The sequence below is a fragment of the Rhamphochromis sp. 'chilingali' genome (assembly GCF_963969265.1).
Source record: "Rhamphochromis sp. 'chilingali' genome assembly, chromosome: 3".
NCBI classification, from domain to species: Eukaryota; Metazoa; Chordata; class Actinopteri; order Cichliformes; family Cichlidae; genus Rhamphochromis; species Rhamphochromis sp. 'chilingali'.
In genome coordinates, this window is record NC_137931.1 from 25,728,700 (window position 1) to 25,749,279 (window position 20,580).

Genomic DNA, 20,580 nt, shown 5'->3' on the forward strand with positions numbered 1-20,580 from the left:
CTCACCTTGGCTGCAGGGTCTGGGTCTTTCGAATGCAGCAGTCCTAACACTTGAGACACACATGCCGAGAAGTGGGGATACCTGGAAATGGACAAAGGCTTTCAGCAGAGTTTTAAAGCAGCTATTCAGGAAAAGAGCTGTGAATTATCTGCATACCTTGTTAGGTAATCAGCTATTTTGGGGTTCTTTAACAAATCAACCAAAAGGTCGACTGAGTATTTTCTCGTCAGAGTACCTTCACCGTTCACGATGATGTTGAGCACAAGCTGGAGCGTTTGATGGATGTTCTTTGCATCAAAGAGCTACGAGGAAATCCCAGAGAGTAGAGACAGGATATTATGTGAATCAGCATGAATGTTGTTTGTTGTTCAACAGATAAAAACAAGAAGAGAAAATAGAAACAAAGTAAAAAAGGAACAATTGTTTCTGCCGTTAAGAAAAAAAAATTGAGTCATGGCAGAGACCTGCAGAAGTCTTGAGTCTCATTTGATGACATTTTGTCAGATTGCCTTGTAATTTAAAAAAAACAAAACTGTTTTTTGAGCAAAAGTTCTCCAGGTTTTTTTGGAGTTCTTTCAAAGTTTTCTTATTTTTGGACGTTAGCTGCTTTTTCACTCTTTTTCAGTCCAGTCTGTGCATCTGAACATTTACAGAAAGATTTCTTTGTTTCGTCTTTAGACACTTTGTTAAACGCAGATCCCAGCAGAGTTCACCTACCTTCTCTCCAACCTTCTCAGGTTTTGTGGATATTATACATGGTTATGCTGAGAATATGTCGGCTACTTTCCACTGGAAATGCCTTTTGGTTAAACTGTCAGCGAGGAATTTGCACTGTTACATTTTTATATAACTTTAATGCAAAAAAAACAGCTGCTTGTTTAAGTGAAAATACACTGATGGGGTTTTTTTCTATTCATGAACAGGAGTGTGATCAGTTTAATAAAAGAAAAAATAACCATAACCAAGATATGAGGGGAAATCTTGGACAAATACAAGCAGACTGGAGCAGCCAGCGTTCAAAACACCGACGTTCAAGGTAACAGAAGGTTCCCGAGCCACATCCACCCAGCTGGTTTCTGTGTTTCTTGTGTATTTGTGTACACTGTGACTTCATGGCTGTCTTGGGCTCCAGCTCTTGTTTTGGTGTCTCATTAATTTGATTTAATGTCCTGCTTAGTGATAACATCACTCTTGGCCTCCCTGCACTGGCTTCCAATTGAATTTAGGATTCATTTTCAAGTTCTTTTATTGGTTTTTAAATCTTTCAATGGTCTGGCACCTGCTGAAGCCCTATGTCCCCACTCGTTCGCTCCGGTCAGCTGAGCAGCTGTTGCTCTCAGTCCCCAAATCACGGCTGAAACTGAGAGGAGACCGAGCGTTCTCTATCGTGGCTCCTAAGCTTTGGAATAATCTTCCTCTTCACATTAGGCAATCGACATCAGTGCTGGTTTTTAAATCCAGATTGAAAAAGCATTTTTATTCACTGGCTTTTGACTCAGTGGTTGACTGACTTGTATTTTATTGTTTTTCGCTATGTTTATTATTGTATCGTATTTATTATTCTTATGGTATCTATTATGTTTCTATTGTTCAGCAGTTTGGTCAGCCTTGTGTGTTTTTAAAGTGCTATATAAATAAACAATGATGATGATGATGAACATAGTAACGTGTGTTGGGTTGCTCTGTCTTCAGACTCACTGTCAGACTGATTAGACAGTGAGTCTGAAGGTGAGAGTCCTCACTGCCCACGCATGTCTTTGGGTCTGACCAACACCGTTTCCTGTGTGTCATTCCCCCCTCGCCTTCCCCCCATCCGTCCTGTCTGCACTGACCTCTCCAATAAAGACAAAAGGCCTCATTTTCTGAAACTCTTCCTATCCCATCACCTTGCGAAGAATCACTTCACCATGTTGATTAATAAGGACGGTGGGAATGGTTTGAAGTCTCGTCACAGAAAATGTGCCAAAGGCAAAGAATCTGAGCTTGAAATAAAATGAAATGAAAGATCAGCCCCACACAGGGGTTAAATTCAGATGGAAACTCTTATCACACAAAGAGAACAAGCGAATAAATATATCTGAGTGTGGCCCCTCGACTGTCACAGTGTAGCTGACATTTGATCTTATCATGTGTTAAAGCTATTTTAATTACTGAAGAGAACCAGTGTCAAACTCAGCCCAAGTATGGTTGTACGTTAATCCTTAAAGCAACAACGTTTTTAAAGTTGCAGCGTCATTTTTACACCACACCTAAAATCCCACTAATCGTCCGGGCTCTTCACCCTATGACCACACGCTGGGGTATCTAACACCACATGACCCAAATGGAAACTATGTCAGCTGAAAGAAACCCATCGAAATGTGCAACACTTAAAACTTTGCCTGATTGGAGCATGGCTTCAAATACAGCCCTGAAAACAGACAGGCGGTCGTTGGCATTTCGTTACAAAGTTTCCTTGTTCAAAACTTCTGCTTCATTATAACAACCGAGTGACTGGGATCTACGAGCTGAGCTTGTGTAAGATGTCTGACACTGGAAGCTCAGGTGAGCGGCCATGAAACATGTTTAAAGAACGGCAGCTGTTTTATCATAATTCTGTGGAGAGCTTCATCCTAATGAGGGCTCATGTCCTGAGCAGGGATGCAGAGGAGGAGGAGGAAGGTCCTGGACACATCAGTGGCTTATGTGCGTGGAGAGGAGAACCTGGCCGGCTGGAGGCCCAGAGGAGATAGCCTCATCCTAGAGCACCAGTGGAAGCTGGAGAAGATGGAGCAGCTGCAGGAGGTGGGGCCTTAAAAGATTTATAAAGAAATAAATCTGTTTAATATCATTGAGGGAAAAATGACTTTTCAACTCAAAGACCAAAGTGCTATTCTAAAAAGTTTTTTCTTAGAGTACAGACTTTACATGACTAACCTCCCCTCTTCTCCCCACCTCACATTCGCCCCCATCTTTCGTCCAGGTGGAAAAGACCCGTCACCTTCTGGGAGAGGCGGCTCCCGTGGGAACAGCTCCCACCACCAAGTCCCTGAGTGAGTCTCTCTCCCCCAGCGTGAGCTCCGGCACTCTGTCCACGTCCACCTCCGTCTCCTCGCAGATCTCCAGCACCACCTTTGAAAGCGTGAGAAGGAGCTGGCCACCAAGGTGAGAAAAACGTGGGCTTAGTGGGCGTTCTTGTTGCTGCCTTCTTCCTTCTCTGCTCGGAGCTGATCGGTCTTGTTCCTGTTGTGTTGTAGTGCCTGCGCCTTCTGACACACACCTTCAATACTGAATACAAGCAGCTGGTGAACAGCATCAGTGACTGCAAGGTGAGAAATAATACAAAGAAATTAAAAAATAGCCTTTCTGTGTCACATCAGGGAGTTCCTATATTGACGTCTACCTCATCCTGCTGTTGTTTCACTTCAGCTTTCTCTCATCTCACCGATCGGACGTGATCCATCCGTGACGAGCTTCAGCAGTGCCACCCTCACCCCTTCCTCTACCTGCCCCTCTCTCTCGGACTCCCGCTGTGGCTCCATGGGCCAGAAGTAAACATATTTTTAGGAACATTGACCTCGATCTGCAAACGGTTATTGACAGGTTATCTATTTGATTCTAACTTGGTGTGATTTGTGTTAAAGGACCCCTGAGAACAGCTCACGTGCCTCCAGTCCCTCCTGCTCAGACTGTGAAAACTTCCCGATGGTTCCCACTCTGGAGACCTCCTACCTTGCGCGGGCTGCAAAAGAACGAGTTCCTGAACTTGGTGCCTGATATTGAAGAAATGCGACCAGGGTGAGTAATGCCATATTAACCCAAATACTGTCACTATGACATGTGTCTCACAGACCAAATGTAAGTCGACACTCATGTTCTCTAGTTCAAGCAGAAATGATGTGGATCGATTCAAATTCCTGAGCCTGGATGATTTCAGCTGGAAACAAACCAACTCTGCTTCTTCCTCAGATAATTCAATTCAATTCAATTTTATTTATATAGCGCCAAATCACAACAAAAGTCACCTCAAGGCGCTTCATAGATACAGAGAAAAACCTAACAATCATATGACCCCCTATGAGCAAGCACTTTGGCGACAGTGGGAAGTAAAAACTCCCCTTTAACAGGAAGAAACCTCCAGCAGAACCAGGCTCAGGGAGGGGCGGGACCATCTGCTGCGACCAGTTGGGGTGAGAGAAGGAAAACAGGATAAAGACATGCTGTGGAAGAGAGACAGAGGTTAATAACAGATATGATTCAATGCAGAGACGTCTATTAATGCATAGTGAGTGAGAAAGGTGACTGGAAAGGAAAAACTCAATGCATCATGGGAATCCCCGGCAACTATGCAAGTTGTAAACAGTTGTAGGATTAAAGATTATTGAATGTACAGAATGATTATTTACACAGAGCTATACAGTAGTTCAGTTAAGATAAGTGAGGGTGTAGATAGTTTCTACAGAGGCTATATAAAGTGCTAGTGGTTGTGAGTGGTGGTTCACTCCATGTTATTATTGTGTGTTTGAGGGTACAGTTGTCCATTGTGGGGGTGTGTATGTTCAGTGCATGAGTTTAACGTGGGTCAGATGTCAGGAGGCAGAGTTCAGGAGTCTGACAGCTGTGGGGAAGTAGCTGTTCCGGTACCTGGTGGTCTTAGTCCGGAGGCTCCTGTGGCGCCTCCCAGAGGGCAGGAGGGTGAAGAGTCCATGTGATGGGTGACTGGGGTCTTTGATGATTTTCCCAGCCCTTTTCAGACACCGCTTCCTGTAGATGTCCTTTATGGCAGGAAGTGGTGCTCCGGCGATGCGCTGGGCAGTTTTCACGACCCTCTGCAACGCCTTCCGGTGCGAGGCAGAGCAGTTCCCGTACCAGACTGTTATACAGTTGGTCAGGATGCTCTCGATGGTGCAGCGATAGAAGTTCACCAGGATGTCTGAGGACAGGTGGTTCTTCCTCAGAGTCCTCAAGAAGAAGAGGCGCTGGTGAGCCTTCTTGACCAGCTTGGAGCAGTTGGTCGTCCAGGTGAGATCCTCGGAGATGTGGACTCCCAGGAACTTGAAGCTGCTCACACGCTCCACAGCCGTCCCCTTAATGTGGATGGGTGGATGTGGGTCAGCATTCCTCCTGTAGTCCACGATGAGCTCCTTGGGCTTCTCGGTGTTAAGCAGCAGGTTGTTTGTGTCGCACCACTCAGCCAGACGATCCACCTCCTCCCTGTAGGCGGCCTCATCGTTGTCACTGATGAGGCCAATCACCGTGGTGTCATCTGCAAACCATCAGCAGGTCTGCAGTCGTGGGTGAAGAGGGAGTAGAGGAAAGGGCTCATCACACAGCCTTGTGGTACACCGGTGTTCATTGTGATGGTAGATGAGCAGTGGTTATCCAGCCGGACATGTTGGGGGCGGTTGGTCAGGAAGTCCAGTAACCATTTGCAGATGAGGGAACTGATGCCCAGGTCTGTCAGTTTCCTGATGAGTTGTGAGGGGTGGATTGTATTGAATGCTGAACTGAAGTCTATAAACAGCATTCTGGCGTAGGTGTTGTTGTTGTCCAGGTGTGAGAGGACAGAGTGCAGTGCGATGGAGACTGCATCCTCTGTGCTCCTGTTCTGGCGGTATGCAAATTGGTGGGGGTCCAGGGTGGGGGGGAGACAGGATTTGAAGTGTGCTAGGACCAGTCGCTCTAAGCACTTAGCTATTTACAGTTCATAACAAGAGACAAGGCACCATTTCTCTCCTTTGTGTTCCAGTCATCACAGCAGATTAAACTTTTAAAATATTTGCAAATAGTATAAAGAAATATATAAAGAAGTAAAACAGTAATTTATTAATACTTAGAAATACTAAAACTTACATTTGTCAGCAAAAACTGCTGCCATCTGAACCGAAACGTTACAAACCAGCTTACCCACAATCTGTGTATTTTTCTATGCTGGCTACTTAAATTGGCATCCAACAAGCTATTTGCTTTAATCTTTTATTAGACAAAGGCTGACTGGTTAGTTCAAGCTTCAACTGCATCCAAAGGACTGAAAATGTTTTAACACAGTGACTGAACTTGATTGAAGTCTCCGTAGTTTGTTGAATCTGTTTCGAGTGACTTATTTTCACAATTCCAGGAATTTTTAAAAGGCACCAAAAAGCATTACAACGCTGAGCTCGAGTCTGTGGACTTCAAAGGAAATGCAGAGGAGGCCAGGGTCCACATCAACAGCTGGGTGGAGAAGCAGACACAAGGTAAGCATAATGTAACTTTAAATGATCTCCACTGTAAATCCTTGGGGATCCGTTGTGTTGTGTTCAGTTGAGACATTATTACCGGATTGTCCACCGTCCACATTATTTTCTGTTTCCAGTTCTTCCAGTCTAATTTCTATTCAGTATTAAGCAGCACTATCTCTGGGTTTTACTGTTTGGTTTCATGCTATTAATAAAACCATCACAGCAGTATGTTGCTGTAAATAGCAGGCCAATTCTTCTATTCTTATTATATTATGTGATGGGTACTTCTACTTTGATCACTTGTGTCTTTAACATATTTTTATTTTTCAGGCCCATTTAGGATTGGCTGCTATTGATTCTATATCTTTATATTATCTTAAGTGCAGCAGGAAATTCATTCATTGTTTTTATAAAAGCGCGATACAAATACAGGCCATTTATAAATCTACCATCTATAATAATAGGATACAAGGACTTTCTATGAGGGTTATAGGACTGTGGTGCCACCTGCTGGAAATGAGACAATCTTAATCCCAGTTGAAAGAAGACATTATTTTTGTAGGAGCCATTTTTGGGTTGATACCTCATGTTGCCGCTAGAGGTAACCTTTTTAAGTTTTTTCTTTTTTTTTTAAACTTTATTTAACAAACAATGAGTATACAACATACGAACAGATGAAGTATACAAAACAACAGAACATGAACACAAAAAGCCAAGAGTAAAAGAAAAAGGTAACAATTATAAGAATACACATACATGTATTGTTTTGAGAGCCTTTGTGTTGGTGGAGTCTGATATTGATTGTATGTACATTTCCACATCCTTAAAATAATGACAGAAATATGGTGTTTTGTTAGTAAACTTACATTTATGGATAAAAAAATGTAGCTAAAAGTATGAACAAATTCATCATAAAAAACATTTCTCATACTTCTTGGGGAACTTAAACAAACAGAATAAAACATTTTCCCATCGTAAAGAAAACTCCCTTAAAATATGGACAATAACAAACCTGCTAAATTCCTTCCAGAATCTCTGTGTAAAAGAACAGTACCAAAAAAGATGCGTCACAGTTTCTGGATGATCCCCACAGAAAGTACAATTAGTATTTATGTCCCTTTTACATTTGACCATGTAGTGACTGGCTGGATAACATTTATGTAGAATTTTAAATGAGACTTCTTTCACCTTATTTACAATCAAATATTTATGGGGGACCATCCAGACTGTCTTCCACTTGATATCTGGAACATATCGGTTCCAATAAGATGTTATATATGGGAGAGAGACGATATCTTCTTGGAATAAACTACGTATTCTCTTATTGCTGTTACCAAGTTCCTGTGAAAAGCAGATTTTTCCTATTGGTGACTCAGCTGGATCAGGGAGAGTGACTGAGGCAGATATTGAGCTGTCAGTGTTTTTATATAACATTAAAGTCCCTGAGGGTGTGGCACCAAGCACCACTGAGGATTCCACCTTTTTAAGTTCCTGTATGGTAGGTTTATGTAAGGTATTTAAGGTGGACGCACGTAATCAGCGTCAGGTGTGTTGTTAATCATAAGAAGGCAAAACGTTTGTGACCGCTGCGCTTTTATCTTAAAATGTTTGGAACAAAGACCAAAAAGGACAAGATAAGTACTGCTGGAGTTATTGGACTGTTTAATTAATTCATGCATACCAGAAGCATCGCGTCACCCCCGCTAACAACCACCTCAGTGGCTTCAAGCCTACGCTTGAATTTTTGTTTTTTGTTCCCTGTTATACTGATCATAAAGCTTTTTCCCCCTTTTTTTAAAATAAAAACCATCTTGCTGTTGCCCTGTTTTCTGATTTTATAGCTGAAGATGTTGTACAGTAACTAGTGCATCTTTGGTAATAGTTAATAGTTTTCATAAATTCTTTTTACCAGATAAAATCAAGGACTTGCTAAGCCAGGATGCAGTGGGTAGCCTGACGAAGCTGGTTCTCGTGAATGCCATTTACTTCAAGGGCAGCTGGAACACGCAGTTTAAGGAGGAGAAGACTGCTGATGTGCATTTTCGACTGAACAAGGTAACAGTGCAGAAAGGCAGCATAGGATGGTGCAGTTATACTTTGATCTGTCATACTACAAACGAGCTGTGGACTTTGCTGAATGAGAACATAAAGCCTGGAGCTCTGAGGGGATAAAATCGTGCTTTTAGGACGATCACTTTCCAACTTTATGCAGTTATGCAATGCAGTTTATTATTCATGTAATATCCAATAAGTTCTCAAATAAATCTCAAACAACAGCACATCACAAACTTCGGCTAACAAGAACAAGTTGTGTTGTGACGTGTGCTCTACATCCAAATCCATTCAATGGCTGGAATAAAACCATGACAGAACTTTTTGAGATCATTTTGAGACTAAACACAAAAAACATTTCTCTTGTCTCCCCTATTTTTCAGAACGACACTAAGCCGGTGAAGATGATGCAGCAGAAAAGTAAATTTCCTTTTGCGACCATTCCTGAGGCCAACTGCAAGGTAACATCCATCACTTTCAGCTTATTACAGGATTTCACCAGCATGATCTAAAACTTGTCTTTTACAAATATCAGCCTAAATTTCTAGATTAGGAAGTCAGATCATCTTTGATGGAGTAATAAATAAAAACAATGTTTCTGGACAGATTCTTGAGATGCCGTATAAAGGAAATGACCTCAGCATGCTCATATTCCTGCCTAATGACATAGAAGATGATACCACAGGCTTGGAAAAGGTAAGATGCACTTACCAGTACTTTAATGTCCAGTTTCAATCAGACAAGCTAGTGACACTGTATCCACACAGCTGGAGAAGGAGCTGACCTATCAGAACTTTGTGGACTGGACTCGCCCAGACATGATGAGCCCCAACGAGGTTGATGTCAAGCTCCCTCGATTTAAGATGGAGGAGAAGTATGACTTGGAGAAAATCCTGACCAACATGGGAATGGAGAACGCTTTTGACATCTACAAGAGAGACTTCTCTGGTGAGAAATATTGCACCAATGAGACACACTGAATCAATTATACAGTTATATTGAGAGCACAAAAACTGCAAAACATCATCTGGTAAAGAATAAAACAACTGATTTCTGGGCTCTTCATCTACTAGGAATGTCTCCAGCAAATGACCTGATAGTGTCCAAAGTTGTCCACAAGGCTTTCGTGGATGTAAATGAAGGAGGAACTGAGGCTGCTGCTGCCACTGGGGTTGACATGGAAGTCCGCTCTATAACGATTCCCGCTGAGTTTGTTGCCGACCATCCCTTCATCTTCTTCATCCGACATAAACCCACCAAGAGCATTCTCTTTGTGGGCCGGTACTGCTCACCCGAGTAAACACGAGCTGACATTGACATGAATTAAACATAAAACATTATATACAGTATAAGATTTTGTAAGGTAAACCTAGTTCATACAAATGAAGTAAAGAAAAGTTATTAAAACAAAACGTGCCTTGCTGTTTATTCTTTCAGTGTCCCACAGTAGCACATTTCCTGCTAGGAAAATGTCAGAAGTCACATCATTTCTGTAAATTGGGAAGTAACTGTAATACATCAAGTCACCTCTGTCTCTTGTTACCAGGACTTTTTAAAATGAATGGTGCAACATGGAAAGAGGCCCTACACAAGAGTTTAGCTTTGAGCTCAATATGCGATGATCCTTTCAGCCATGACATCTCTGACATGGGAAACCAGGGAATTTGATTAGAAAATGGTGAAGGATTTTCTTTTCAGTTAGAAACTGGATTTGTGTAACATGGTGGTGAAAAGCCCCCAAAGAAAGCAGCATATGATCAGTCGCTATATTGCATTTAATACAAACGTCCTTCGTGTATCCTTTGAATACAGAACAGATCATTTCTGATATCTATGAGTAAACCCAACGAGCACGTGTCCCAAAAGACCCCACAGTGTTTTTATCTGGCTTTTCCCTGACAGTTAGTGGACACTGACAGATGTGTGCTGAATATGAAAGGAAACAAAAGAACTAAAGAAGGTTTGCAGTGTTAAAAACAAGAACTACATGAAGGTTGTTTCATCCTGCTGTAACTTATGACAGAAGCATCTATTGTTTGTTTTTTCATTTATTTACACAAAGACAGATGTTGAAATAACAGGAGTAACAGTTTAATTCAATTGAAATCGGTCCAATAGTCTATAATGAAATTATTGTTTTTCATTAGTTGGCAAAAGATGGGGGTTGTTGACGGCAATTCAGTGAATGCAACAGGGGAGGACGCCAGTTTGGATGGAGGGGAATCAGCAGGACAGATGAGATTTTGTTTAGGAGTCGAGTAGTTGTGTGAATGAGGAGAGGAGAGCACATTAGACTGCTGAGAGACGGGGAGGTAGTCAAGCACTGACCACATGTCTTCTTGGATTTCAGCAAAACAGATGGGCTCATCTCGGTCTTGAAATAATTCAACTCGGGGTTGAACTGATGCAGTTTGAGAGGCATCTACAGGAGAGGCAGGGGTGGGTGAGGGCTGCTGAGACTGCGCAGTGATGGGGAGGGGGTCAAGCTCTTCCAGCACTGACAGCAGTTCTTCCTCACTGTCTGCGACAAAGGCTTCCTCTGTCTGGAACTGAAGGGCTGCAACAGGGGAGTCCAATGAGGAAAACAAACACAGAGTTTTCATTAGCTGATACAAACTCTGTGCAGTGACTGTTTCATCATTCAGTGCAGTGATGCACACATGTGTGAACTGCATGTTGGCACTTTGGACATACATAGTTTTCTTTGGTCGACCAGGCTGGATGCTCTTTGGCATGATTCTGTCTTTCTGTTTCAGCCTGCTTGAAATATCTGGCTTTCTGGTCGTTTGAAAGCGACTTCCACTGTGGACAGAAGATCATAAGAACACACTGTGAGCACTGCTACTACACATAACTACAGGACAGCTGGGACACATGCAAAAACATGAGCAGACAACATTAACAGATGCATAAATGTATGCAGAGTTACACACTTACTCTCTGTCCCACCACTGCATTTACGGCTGCACTTCCAGGGATGTTGAGTTCAGCAATGACCTTTGGCCTCTGCTCTTTGAGATAGAGCATGAAGGCATTTGGCGGCTTCTTGACGTATGGCCCATCTTCATCCTGCTGGGCTGGGCACTTTCTTTTTCTTCAGGAATAAAACACAGAGTAAGAGCACATGTTAGCACTGTGTACAACTGTGAGGGAAGCAGTTCAAAAACACGAGACAAGCTGTAAAACTGAATGAAATCAGGCACCATTAATGGATCATTACAATAATTCCTGCAGACATCTGCAAACAAATGACAGATACTTGCAGATCAGTGAACCAAAGCAGCAGAGCAAACTTACTTTGGAGTGGAGGTGTTAGGTGGAGGAGCAGGAGTGACATAATCATACATCTGTACACCGTTCCTACACAGATGAAGGGAGACAGATATGAGATAACAGGAAGAAGTTATGAATATAGAGATGTTCAGCAGCTGTGTTCACTCCAGTGTTTGTGTGTTTTACGTACAGTACTCCAACAGGACGCAGGTTCTGGAACACACAAAACACACAACAGGTGATGAGACAAGCTGCAATACTATCATCTATCCACTAGGTGGAAGAATTGATCAGTAGAAAGAGGAGATGTGCTCAAAACGACATTCATACATAGATTTATTCTTCTTAGTTAGTCTTAAGAATTAGGATTCACTGACAGTGAAGAAGTTTCAGACGTGCACTCGCGTTTCCCCTTTTGCCTTTTCCTGCTCCAGCCAAGTCCTCCGCCTGCTCGACATCTCTCCTATTACCTTTTATTACGCTTGCACTCATGCCTTTGCCTTTCACCACTTCAAAACTGCGCCTTCTTCAATATTACCTTCATATGCTCTCTTTGCTTTTCGCCTTCCTCACTACACTAAGTACCATTTTTTAACGCTGTGTACTCACTCTTGCTAAGTACATGTGAACAGATCTTGAAGAAAAAAAACAAAACAAAACATACTTTTCTTTTCTCTTCTGATACTATTGAATGATCCTAACAGAAAAAAAACAGAGTTAACACTGACTTAATAAAAAAGTGTTATATTTTATCTCAGATAAACTAGTCAGTGTTTATTAGTGTTTGCTCAACTAGAAGTCTTCATAGTAGCATCCACACATCAAGTCTTTAAACAAATAATGAAAGGATAATGAAAGAAAGTTTAATGTGAAATTACTGAATTATATGAAATGCCAGAGTGTTTTTCTTTAAACTACTTGCCTTTTAGTGATGTCACTAAAAGGCAAGGTTCTAATGTTGTGTTGCCATAGACTCCGGAGTTTACTTTTAAAGCTCACTTACAGAACTGACTTATACAGCTTAGTTAGAAAAGTCAAGCATCCAGACATTTGAAGGACTATTCACTCATTAAGGTGACATTTTCTATTTTAAAAATTAAGATGAAAAAGGAAACAAGAAAAGTTACGACTGAGGCAGATAAGAAAGATCCAGGAGATCAAAGTAAGTAAAAAATAAAATCCCCTAAATAACAGAATGTACATTTCTAACAATGTTGAGGCTCTGTGTATAAAATGATTCATTTTTAGAGGATTTAAATCCTGGTTTTGATTGAAACTAACCTGAGTGCAACATGTCTAATCAAAGAAAGGTTACTGGGGCACTTTGTCTTTTGGTAAAATAATGTGACAAGTTTATTCTTGGACTGAGCAGTGAAAACAGAGCAACAAGTGTCATCAGTATCTAGACTTAGTAGACCTAGTATGGACTCGTGTTGGTGTGTTTTTTATCAAAAGGATAAACTTGTTATTATATTGTAAGCAATACTAATTTAAAATTCAATGACATCAAAATCCTTCTAGTCCTGATGTCGAGCGCTCTTTTTCACTAATGTGTTGTTGTTGTTTATAGATTGTAAGAGCAGGATGGCTAAAAGAAAGGCCAGTCCTGAAAAAACGACCCCCATAAAAAGAAGGAGGGTCACTGAGCAGGCTGGTCCTTCCACCAGCTCAGATGCTCATGTGGTCGGGGGAGTCAAGCGAAAGGTCCAACAAGATGAAGCGGGGACAACCAATACAGCAAAAAAGCGTAAACTTCTTGAGCATGTGAGCGGTGACAAGGGGCAGGCATCTTCCTGGTTGGACACTGGTAAAGGTAGGCTAATTAGTTGAGTGAGGGGTAGATTAAGTGTACATCTGGTTGCTAGTTTGAAGATATTAGTGTTTGGGAGATATTTGTGTCTATTATCTAATAAGCTGACGTGCTTTTGGTGTTTTCCACATCTGCAGACTGCAGCATAGAGATTTCAGAGAGCTGCAGTAAAAACAAAAAGGCTGGCAAAAGGAAAGCTGCGGGAGACACCAGGGACCCACCTAAGAAAAAGAACGTGGACCAGGACAAAACCAAAACCGTTGTCAAAAAGTCAGTGGCTGAACAGAAACGTAAGTAGCAAGCAGCTTAGCTTTTATATTCAGGTGAAGAGCAAAATGAACATTTAGGGTACAGCAGAGAGTAATTTGTGTGACAGCTGTAGTAAAACCCAATTTGTGTTTGTCTGTTTAGGAGACTTCCAAGCGAGATACGTGGAGGAGCACCGGCTTGGAGAAGGAGGATGCGGAGCAGTATTTGCTGGCTACCGCATAAAGGATCATTTACCAGTAAGTGTTCAGATGGTGGTAGTAAGACAGGCAGTAATGCAGATAAGGGATAATATCGTAAGCTGAGATGTATGCTGTTTTACACCTTTAATGATGTCATACTGAGGAAATACTCATCAATGCCCTGTGTCTTTTAGGTGGCCATCAAACACATCCCAAAGGGGAAAGTGTACTGCAAAGTGAAGGTAAATGTGCAAGACTTGAATTGTTTTTACATTAGTGGATTGCATGCAGCGTTCACCTGTGGAACGTCTGTGCCTCATCATCCACTTTGTTGAAATATTTCAGGATGATAACGGGAAGAATGTGTCAGTGGAAGTTGCCATCATGCTGAAGCTTGCAGCTGAAGCAGATGGATCAGTGGAAACATCAGCCCCAGTGTCTCTGTTGGAGTGGTTTGACTTTGGCAGAGAGCTGATCCTGGTGATGGAGAGACCTGTCCCCGCTGTGGACCTGGATAAATACATAAAAGAAAATGGAGGATTTTTGCCAGAGGACAAGGCCAAGGCAAGTTGACTTGCCTTAGAAGAGTCTTAGACTGTACATCATTCAATCAAAGCACAGAGTATTAGAGAAACATTAACCCATTGATTGATTATTGTCTTTTTCATCGTTTCCAGGTAGGGCTGGGCTATATCATACCATTCACGGTATGTACCGGTGTAATTTTGGGCAACGATAGGAAAATGAAATATCGCGCTAGAATAGGTAAAACGCGCATGCGCAGTGCCTATGTTTACATACGCAGATGGCGGTGACGCAGAAAGAGAAGAGCAAAAGTGGATCGTTGAATGAAACGGATGAACCAGAACTGGTTTGTAAAAATGCTGCAACTTTAGTGGTGTGGAACTGGTTTAGCTTTCGTCCGTCAGATACACAACAAAGCACGATTTTTGGTAGCGCATGCTAGCGGGCCGTCGTTATTACCGTGTTGTTTGGAAAATACGGCACACTTAAAATCAATCCTTTGATTTTTCTGAAACTCGACAGTGCCCCTTATAATCCCGTGTGCCTTATGTATGAATTCTGGTTGTGTTTACTGACCTCAAAACGATTTTATGTACACGGCGACTTTGCTAAGCTACAAAGCCGCACCGCTCGATGGATTGTCGGAGCATTACGGCTATCGTAGGCAGGCGCCTCGCGGAGTGATACGTACTGCACCTCAACGTGATATTACCGTATTGTGTGTGTATAACCTCTTTTTAAGCTTTGTGGATATTTTACATGGTTATGCTGAGGATATGTCGGCCAATTTCCACTGGAAATGCCTTTTGGTTAAACTGTCAGCGAGGAATTTGCATTTGCACTGTTACATTTTTATATAACTTTAATGCACATAAAAAAACAGCTGCTTGTTTAAGTGAAAATACATTTATGGGGTTTTTTGCACTAATAAAGTTGTGGAGTTGTAAAGTATTTTGTCTAGTGTCAATTATATCGTCAGTTATATCGTCAGTTATATCGTTATCGCAACTTTTCAAATGTATATCGTGATAAATATTTTTGGTCATATCGCCCTGCTCTATTTCCAGGTCATTCTGAAGCAGCTGGTTGATGCTGCGAAGCACCTGGAGGATAAACACATCTTTCACCGGGACATCAAGAGTGAGAACATTCTAATTGAGACCGGCTCAGATGTACCGCGTGTTCGTATCATCGACTTTGGACTGAGCTGCTTTGTTAAGGAGCAGTCGCAGTACCGCGTCTTCTATGGTAACATATTCTGCTCTTGCTCTTCACAGATGTCACAATTTTCGCCTTTTGTTTTAGAAGAAATTGCAATTGTGTCTGTTTATTAGGTACAGAAATTTACTCCCCTCCCGAGTGGTACGGGCGCAGTTGCTACAGGTGTGGACCCACCACGGTATGGCAAATGGGAGTGGTTCTGTACGAAGCGCTTCATGCCGGGGACTTTAACACCACGAGCTTCCTCAAAAAGCGCCTGAAATTCAAAAGACATCTGTCCAAAAGTAAGAAAACGTCACACTTCAAGACTGACTGATGGCTTGGACCACTGGAACTATCATCTTCATGTTTTTTCTCTTTCCTTTCTTTCCAGACTGCCGGGATTTCTTGGACGCGTGTTTAACCAAAGTCCCGGAGACGCGGCCGACGCTGGAGGAGCTACAGCATCACACTTGGCTGAGATAAGCCTATCACACACACACACAAACACACACAATTCAGACGTTATCATTTATGTGTGATGTATGAATTACCTTTCTTTTTTTCAGGAAATAATTTTTTTTAATTGGCCCACTTTAAATTTCAGTGTTTTGGAATTCCTGTAACCCCCCCCAGCCATCCCAGGAAAGGGGATCTCTCTTTGAATGGGCTTTCCCGAGGTTTCTTCCCGTCAGTCTGGCCCCCCCAGGGGAGTTTTTCCTCGTCTTCATAGAGAGCTTGGGCTGGCTCAGGAGCTCCATCAAAACTGTCTTTATTTAATTACTCTAATGTAATCATATACTTTAAAGTAATCAAATAAAAGACAGTAAAAATCTGAAGACTTGAAGTAAACTTCCATTAAAATAAAACTTGTTTAATTCATCTTTGCTGAGGATACTGTGTTATTACTATTTCAAGGATTATGTCAGAACACCGGATACTGGTACCCATCCCTACCCATCACTAGGGAACAGAACAAACCAGACATCAATTACAACAAAAATGACACTGACCCAGCCAGCATGACTCGTCTGCCTTAAGAAATGTTTAGCAATATTACAAATTGGGTGATATGCCTTAAAGTAGCTTCTCATGTGTTCAGCATTGTCAAAGGCTACATTTTAATTAAAACCACAATCTAGTAATGTTCTGTCTTTAACCTTCCTAATTTGTTTTTTGTCCTAACCTAACACTAAATTGCCAGTGAAAACAAAAGTTACATAAATAAAGAAGAGTAAAGAAAATTACGGTCTTTTTTATTGTAACAGTTTACCAGTGTACAGTTTGGTTTGTGACATATCTATCTAATAGACTCCAATTTGTGCATGTAAATGGAGAGTCCTCTTCACACACTGAGGTTAATTATGGAGTTCCACAGGGTTCAGTGCTAGGACCAATTCTGTTTACATTATACATGTTTCCCCTAGGCAGCATCATTAGAAGACATAGCATAAATTTTCACTGCTATGCAGATGACACCCAGCTCTATCTGTCCATGAAGCCAGATAACACACACCAATGAGTTACACTGCAGGAATGTCTTAAAGACTTAAAGACCTGGATGGCCGCTAACTTTCTGCTTCTTAATTCAGATCAAACTGAGGTTATTGTACTCGGCCCTGAAAAGTTTAGAAATATGGTATCTAACCAGATTCTTACTCTGGATGGCATTACCTTGGCCTCCAGTAACGCTGTGAGGAACCTTGGAGTCATTTTTGACCAGGACATGTCCTTCAACGCACATATTAAACAAATATGTAAGACTGCGTTCTTCCATTTGCGCAACATCTCTAAAATTAGAAATATCCTGTCTCAGAGTGACGCTGAAAAACTAGTTCATGCATTTATTGTGTGAATGTGTGTGTGAATGGGTGGATGACTGGATATGTAAAGCGCTTTGGGGTCCTTAGGGACTAGTAAAGCGCCATATAAATACAGGGCATTTACCATTTATTACTTCCAGGCTGGACGACTGTAATTCATTATTATCAGGATGTCCAAAAAACTCACTGAAAAGCCTTCAGCTAATCCAAAATGCTGCAGCAAGAGTCCTGACAGGGACTAGAAAGAGAGAGCAGATTTCTCCTGTTAAATCCAGAATTGAATTCAAAATCCTGCTCCTCACATACAAGGTCTTAAATAATCAGGCCCCATCTTATCTTAATGACCTTGTAGTACCATATCACCCTATTAGAGCACTTCGCTCTCGCTCTGCAGGCCTACTTGTTGTTCCTAGAGTATTTAAAAGTAGAATGGGAGGGAGAGCCTTCAGTTTTCAGGCCCCTCTTCTGTGGAACCAGCTTCCAGTTTGGATTCAGGAGACAGACACTATCTCTACTTTTAAGATTAGGCTTAAAACTTTCCTTTTTGCTAAAGCATATAGTTAGGGCTGGACCAGGTGACCCTGAATCCTCCCTTAGTTATGCTGCAATAGACGTAGGCTGCCGGGGATTCCCATGATGCATTGAGTTTTTCCTTTCCAGTCACCTTTCTCACTCACTATGCATTAATAGACCTCTCTGCATTGAATCATATCTGTTATTAACCTCTGTCTCTCTTCCACAGCATGTCTTTATCCCATCTTCCTTCTCTCACCCCAACCGGTCGCAGAAGATGGTCCCGCCCCTCCCTGAGCCTGGTTCTGCTGGAGGTTTCTTCCTGTTAAAAGGGAGTTTTTCCTTCCCACTGTCGCCAAAGTGCTTGCTCATAGGGGGTCATATGATTGTTGGGTTTTTCTCTGTATCTATGAAGCGCCTTGAGGCGACTTTTGTTGTGATTTGGCGCTATATAAATAAAATTGAATTGAATTATCTGAGGAAGAAGCAGAGTTGGTTTGTTTCCAGCTGAAATCATCCAGGCTCAGGAATTTGAATCGATCCACATCATTTCTGCTTGAACTAGAGAACATGAGTGTCGACTTACATTTGGTCTGTGAGACACATGTCATAGTGACAGTATTTGGGTTAATATGGCATTACTCACCCTGGTCGCATTTCTTCAATATCAGGCACCAAGTTCAGGAACTCGTTCTTTGCAGCCCGCGCAAGGTAGGAGGTCTCCAGAGTGGGAACCATCGGGAAGTTTTCACAGTCTGAGCAGGAGGGACTGGAGGCACGTGAGCTGTTCTCAGGGGTCCTTTAACACAAATCACACCAAGTTAGAATCAAATGGATAACCTGTCAATAACCGTTTGCAGATCGAGGTCAATGTTCCTAAAAATATGTTTACTTCTGGCCCATGGAGCCACAGCGCGAGTCCGAGAGAGGGGCAGGTAGAGGAAGGGGTGAGGGTGGCACTGCTGAAGCTCGTCACGGATGGATCACGTCCGATCGGTGAGATGAGAGAAAGCTGAAGTGAAACAACAGCAGGATGAGGTAGACGTCAATATAGGAACTCCCTGATGTGACACAGAAAGGCTATTTTTTAATTTCTTTGTATTATTTCTCACCTTGCAGTCACTGATGCTGTTCACCAGCTGCTTGTATTCAGTATTGAAGGTGTGTGTCAGAAGGCGCAGGCACTACAACACAACAGGAACAAGACCGAGCAGAGAAGGAAGAAGGCAGCAACAAGAACGCCCACTAAGCCCACGTTTTTCTCACCTTGGTGGCCAGCTCCTTCTCACGCTTTCAAAGGTGGTGCTGGAGATCTGCGAGGAGGCGGAGGTGGAGGTGGACAGAGTGCTGGAGCTCACGCTGGGGGACAGAGACTCACTCAGGGACTTGGTGGTGGGAGCTGTTCCCACGGGAGCCGCCACTCCCAGAAGGTGACGGGTCTTTTCCACCTGGAAGAAAGATGGGGGCTAATGTGAGGTAGGGAGAAGAGGGGACGTTAGTCATGTAAAGGCCATAGGTGAGGGTAGGGACGTAGATCGACCGGTAAATTGAGAGCTTCGCTTTTACACTCAGCTCCCTCTTCACCACGACGGACCGGTGCAGCGTCCGCATTACTGCAGCTGCAGCCCCAATCCGTCTGTCGATCTCCGGCTCCCTTCTCCCATCACTCGCGAACAAGACCCCGAGATACTTGAACTCCTCCACTTGGGGCAGGAACTCATCCCCGACTCATCCTATATTTCCGTTTTTATATTTCTAATGTTTGCCTTGTTTTCTTCACTGTCTGGTCTGCCTCTGTCTTCCCTGTATGGATGCATTTACACCGAAATGTCCCCAACAAAGGATGTTTTAATTCACCACTATTCCAGTGAAACACGAGTCTCCCATCTTCCTGCTACCAGTCTGGAGTTTTTGTTCACCAAAGCACACACCAACTTCATACTGACGGACAGATCACTGCCCTTTTGCCGCCTTGTCTGACCGTGTTTTGTGGCTGTGGTTCACTTCACCTCACTCTTCCCCATTCTTGTCATTAAATCAGGCTGTTCTGCAACCATGGCAGCCATGGCCGTTCTCGTTTCCAACATTATATTTGCAGTGTTCGTCTATCAATATCTGCGGAGTATTTTTTTTTAACGAGTATCCTATTTTCTAAAGCACAGCATGTAAAGGGTAGCTCGGTTAGCAGGATGCTAGCATGTAGCGCTTAGTGAGACACGCCTCAGACGAGTTGTGTCTGTGTACTTTATACGTGAGCAACGGATTTAAATAAAATTAAGGTTTCAAAAGACAAACTTGAAGATAAAAAAATATATATATACTCACCGGAGAGCCGCCAGGGTTTGCCGCTGCCATCTTGGCGCTCCTAAATTCAAAACTGCCTCTGCAGTCAGGCAGGGGAGGCGTGGAAATTGTCTTTGAGTTAGTCAAACGTTTTCCTTAGTTCGAGTAGATGATAAAAAAAAATAATAATAATAAATGGGATTTTAAGTAGGACTAGGCGTTCTGTAATGATCTCTATTTAGGAGAAAAACTTAATCACTCACCTTTAAACAGCTCTCTTTTAGGAGACACACTGCTGGCTAACGGTGTCATGTGATCAAACAGCGTAATTTAATTGGCTGAGAGCCACTCGACTCGATCTGGTGCTGATTGCTCTGGCTTGGGTCATTAAAGTTCATCACTTTTGCAGTTGAATTTTTGCAGGTGAATTTTTGCAGGTGAATTTTTTTCAG

The 20,580-nt window shown here is 42.4% G+C and overlaps 4 protein-coding genes across 5 annotated transcripts; 2 read left to right on the forward strand and 2 right to left on the reverse strand.

The window, feature by feature from the left end:
- Positions 1 to 3,762: 3,762 nt before the first annotated feature.
- Positions 3,763 to 9,373, forward strand: LOC308393692 (leukocyte elastase inhibitor-like; the record flags this gene model as incomplete). The annotated part of the gene is made up of 6 exons (XM_080877651.1): positions 3,763 to 3,777; positions 6,098 to 6,215; positions 8,113 to 8,255; positions 8,636 to 8,713; positions 8,859 to 8,948; positions 9,020 to 9,373. Coding segments are annotated over 6 exons (657 nt in total), but the record flags the coding sequence as incomplete, so codon positions are not given.
- Positions 9,374 to 9,564: 191 nt separating this feature from the next.
- LOC308393405 (transcription factor 7-like 1-B) lies at positions 9,565 to 14,224 on the reverse strand. Of its 2 annotated transcripts, XM_080877146.1 has the most exons (6): positions 14,083 to 14,199; positions 11,716 to 11,738; positions 11,550 to 11,612; positions 11,190 to 11,346; positions 10,947 to 11,054; positions 9,565 to 10,809 (listed from the first exon to the last, which is right to left on the reverse strand). In XM_080877146.1, the coding sequence occupies exons 3-6, from the start codon at positions 11,597 to 11,599 to the stop codon at positions 10,675 to 10,677; spliced, it is 450 nt and encodes a 149-aa protein (XP_080733272.1). In that variant the 5' UTR covers positions 11,600 to 11,612; positions 11,716 to 11,738; positions 14,083 to 14,199; the 3' UTR covers positions 9,565 to 10,674. The 2 variants fall into 2 exon arrangements, with proteins under 2 accessions (XP_080733272.1, XP_080733273.1); XM_080877147.1 differs by having other exon boundaries at positions 11,550 to 11,738; positions 14,083 to 14,224.
- On the forward strand, positions 13,110 to 16,036 carry LOC308393693 (serine/threonine-protein kinase pim-1-like; the record flags this gene model as incomplete). The annotated part of the gene is made up of 8 exons (XM_080877652.1): positions 13,110 to 13,338; positions 13,473 to 13,625; positions 13,747 to 13,841; positions 13,979 to 14,026; positions 14,076 to 14,348; positions 15,377 to 15,557; positions 15,644 to 15,814; positions 15,904 to 16,036. The coding sequence occupies 8 exons, from the start codon at positions 13,110 to 13,112 to the stop codon at positions 15,993 to 15,995; spliced, it is 1,242 nt and encodes a 413-aa protein (XP_080733778.1). The 3' UTR covers positions 15,996 to 16,036.
- LOC308393406 (uncharacterized protein) lies at positions 14,083 to 20,562 on the reverse strand. Its single transcript, XM_080877148.1, has 6 exons — positions 20,392 to 20,562; positions 20,171 to 20,283; positions 18,958 to 19,293; positions 18,738 to 18,857; positions 18,492 to 18,644; positions 14,083 to 14,294 (listed from the first exon to the last, which is right to left on the reverse strand). Exons 1-3 carry the CDS (start codon positions 20,438 to 20,440, stop codon positions 19,108 to 19,110), a joined length of 348 nt encoding a protein of 115 aa, XP_080733274.1. The 5' UTR covers positions 20,441 to 20,562; the 3' UTR covers positions 14,083 to 14,294; positions 18,492 to 18,644; positions 18,738 to 18,857; positions 18,958 to 19,107.
- Between the last annotated feature and the right edge of the window lie 18 nt (positions 20,563 to 20,580).

What these genes read in the sequence shown, in the direction of transcription:
- LOC308393405 (XM_080877147.1), bottom strand. Translation starts at nt 11,599, where the DNA reads ATGTATGATTATGTCACTCCTGCTCCTCCACCTAACACCTCCACTCCA. An exon ending in ATGCAGTGGTGGGACAGAGA is followed by an intron (nt 11,055 to 11,189) that starts GTAAGTGTGTAA and finishes TTCTGTCCACAG; the next exon opens with TGGAAGTCGCTTTCAAACGA. An exon ending in GGTCGACCAAAGAAAACTAT is followed by an intron (nt 10,810 to 10,946) that starts GTATGTCCAAAG and finishes CCCCTGTTGCAG; the next exon opens with CCCTTCAGTTCCAGACAGAG.
- LOC308393406 (XM_080877148.1), bottom strand. Translation starts at nt 20,440, where the DNA reads ATGACACCGTTAGCCAGCAGTGTGTCTCCTAAAAGAGAGCTGTTTAAA. An exon ending in TAAAAGAGAGCTGTTTAAAG is followed by an intron (nt 20,284 to 20,391) that starts GTGAGTGATTAA and finishes ACTCGAACTAAG; the next exon opens with GAAAACGTTTGACTAACTCA. An exon ending in CAAACCCTGGCGGCTCTCCG is followed by an intron (nt 19,294 to 20,170) that starts GTGAGTATATAT and finishes TCTTTCTTCCAG; the next exon opens with GTGGAAAAGACCCGTCACCT.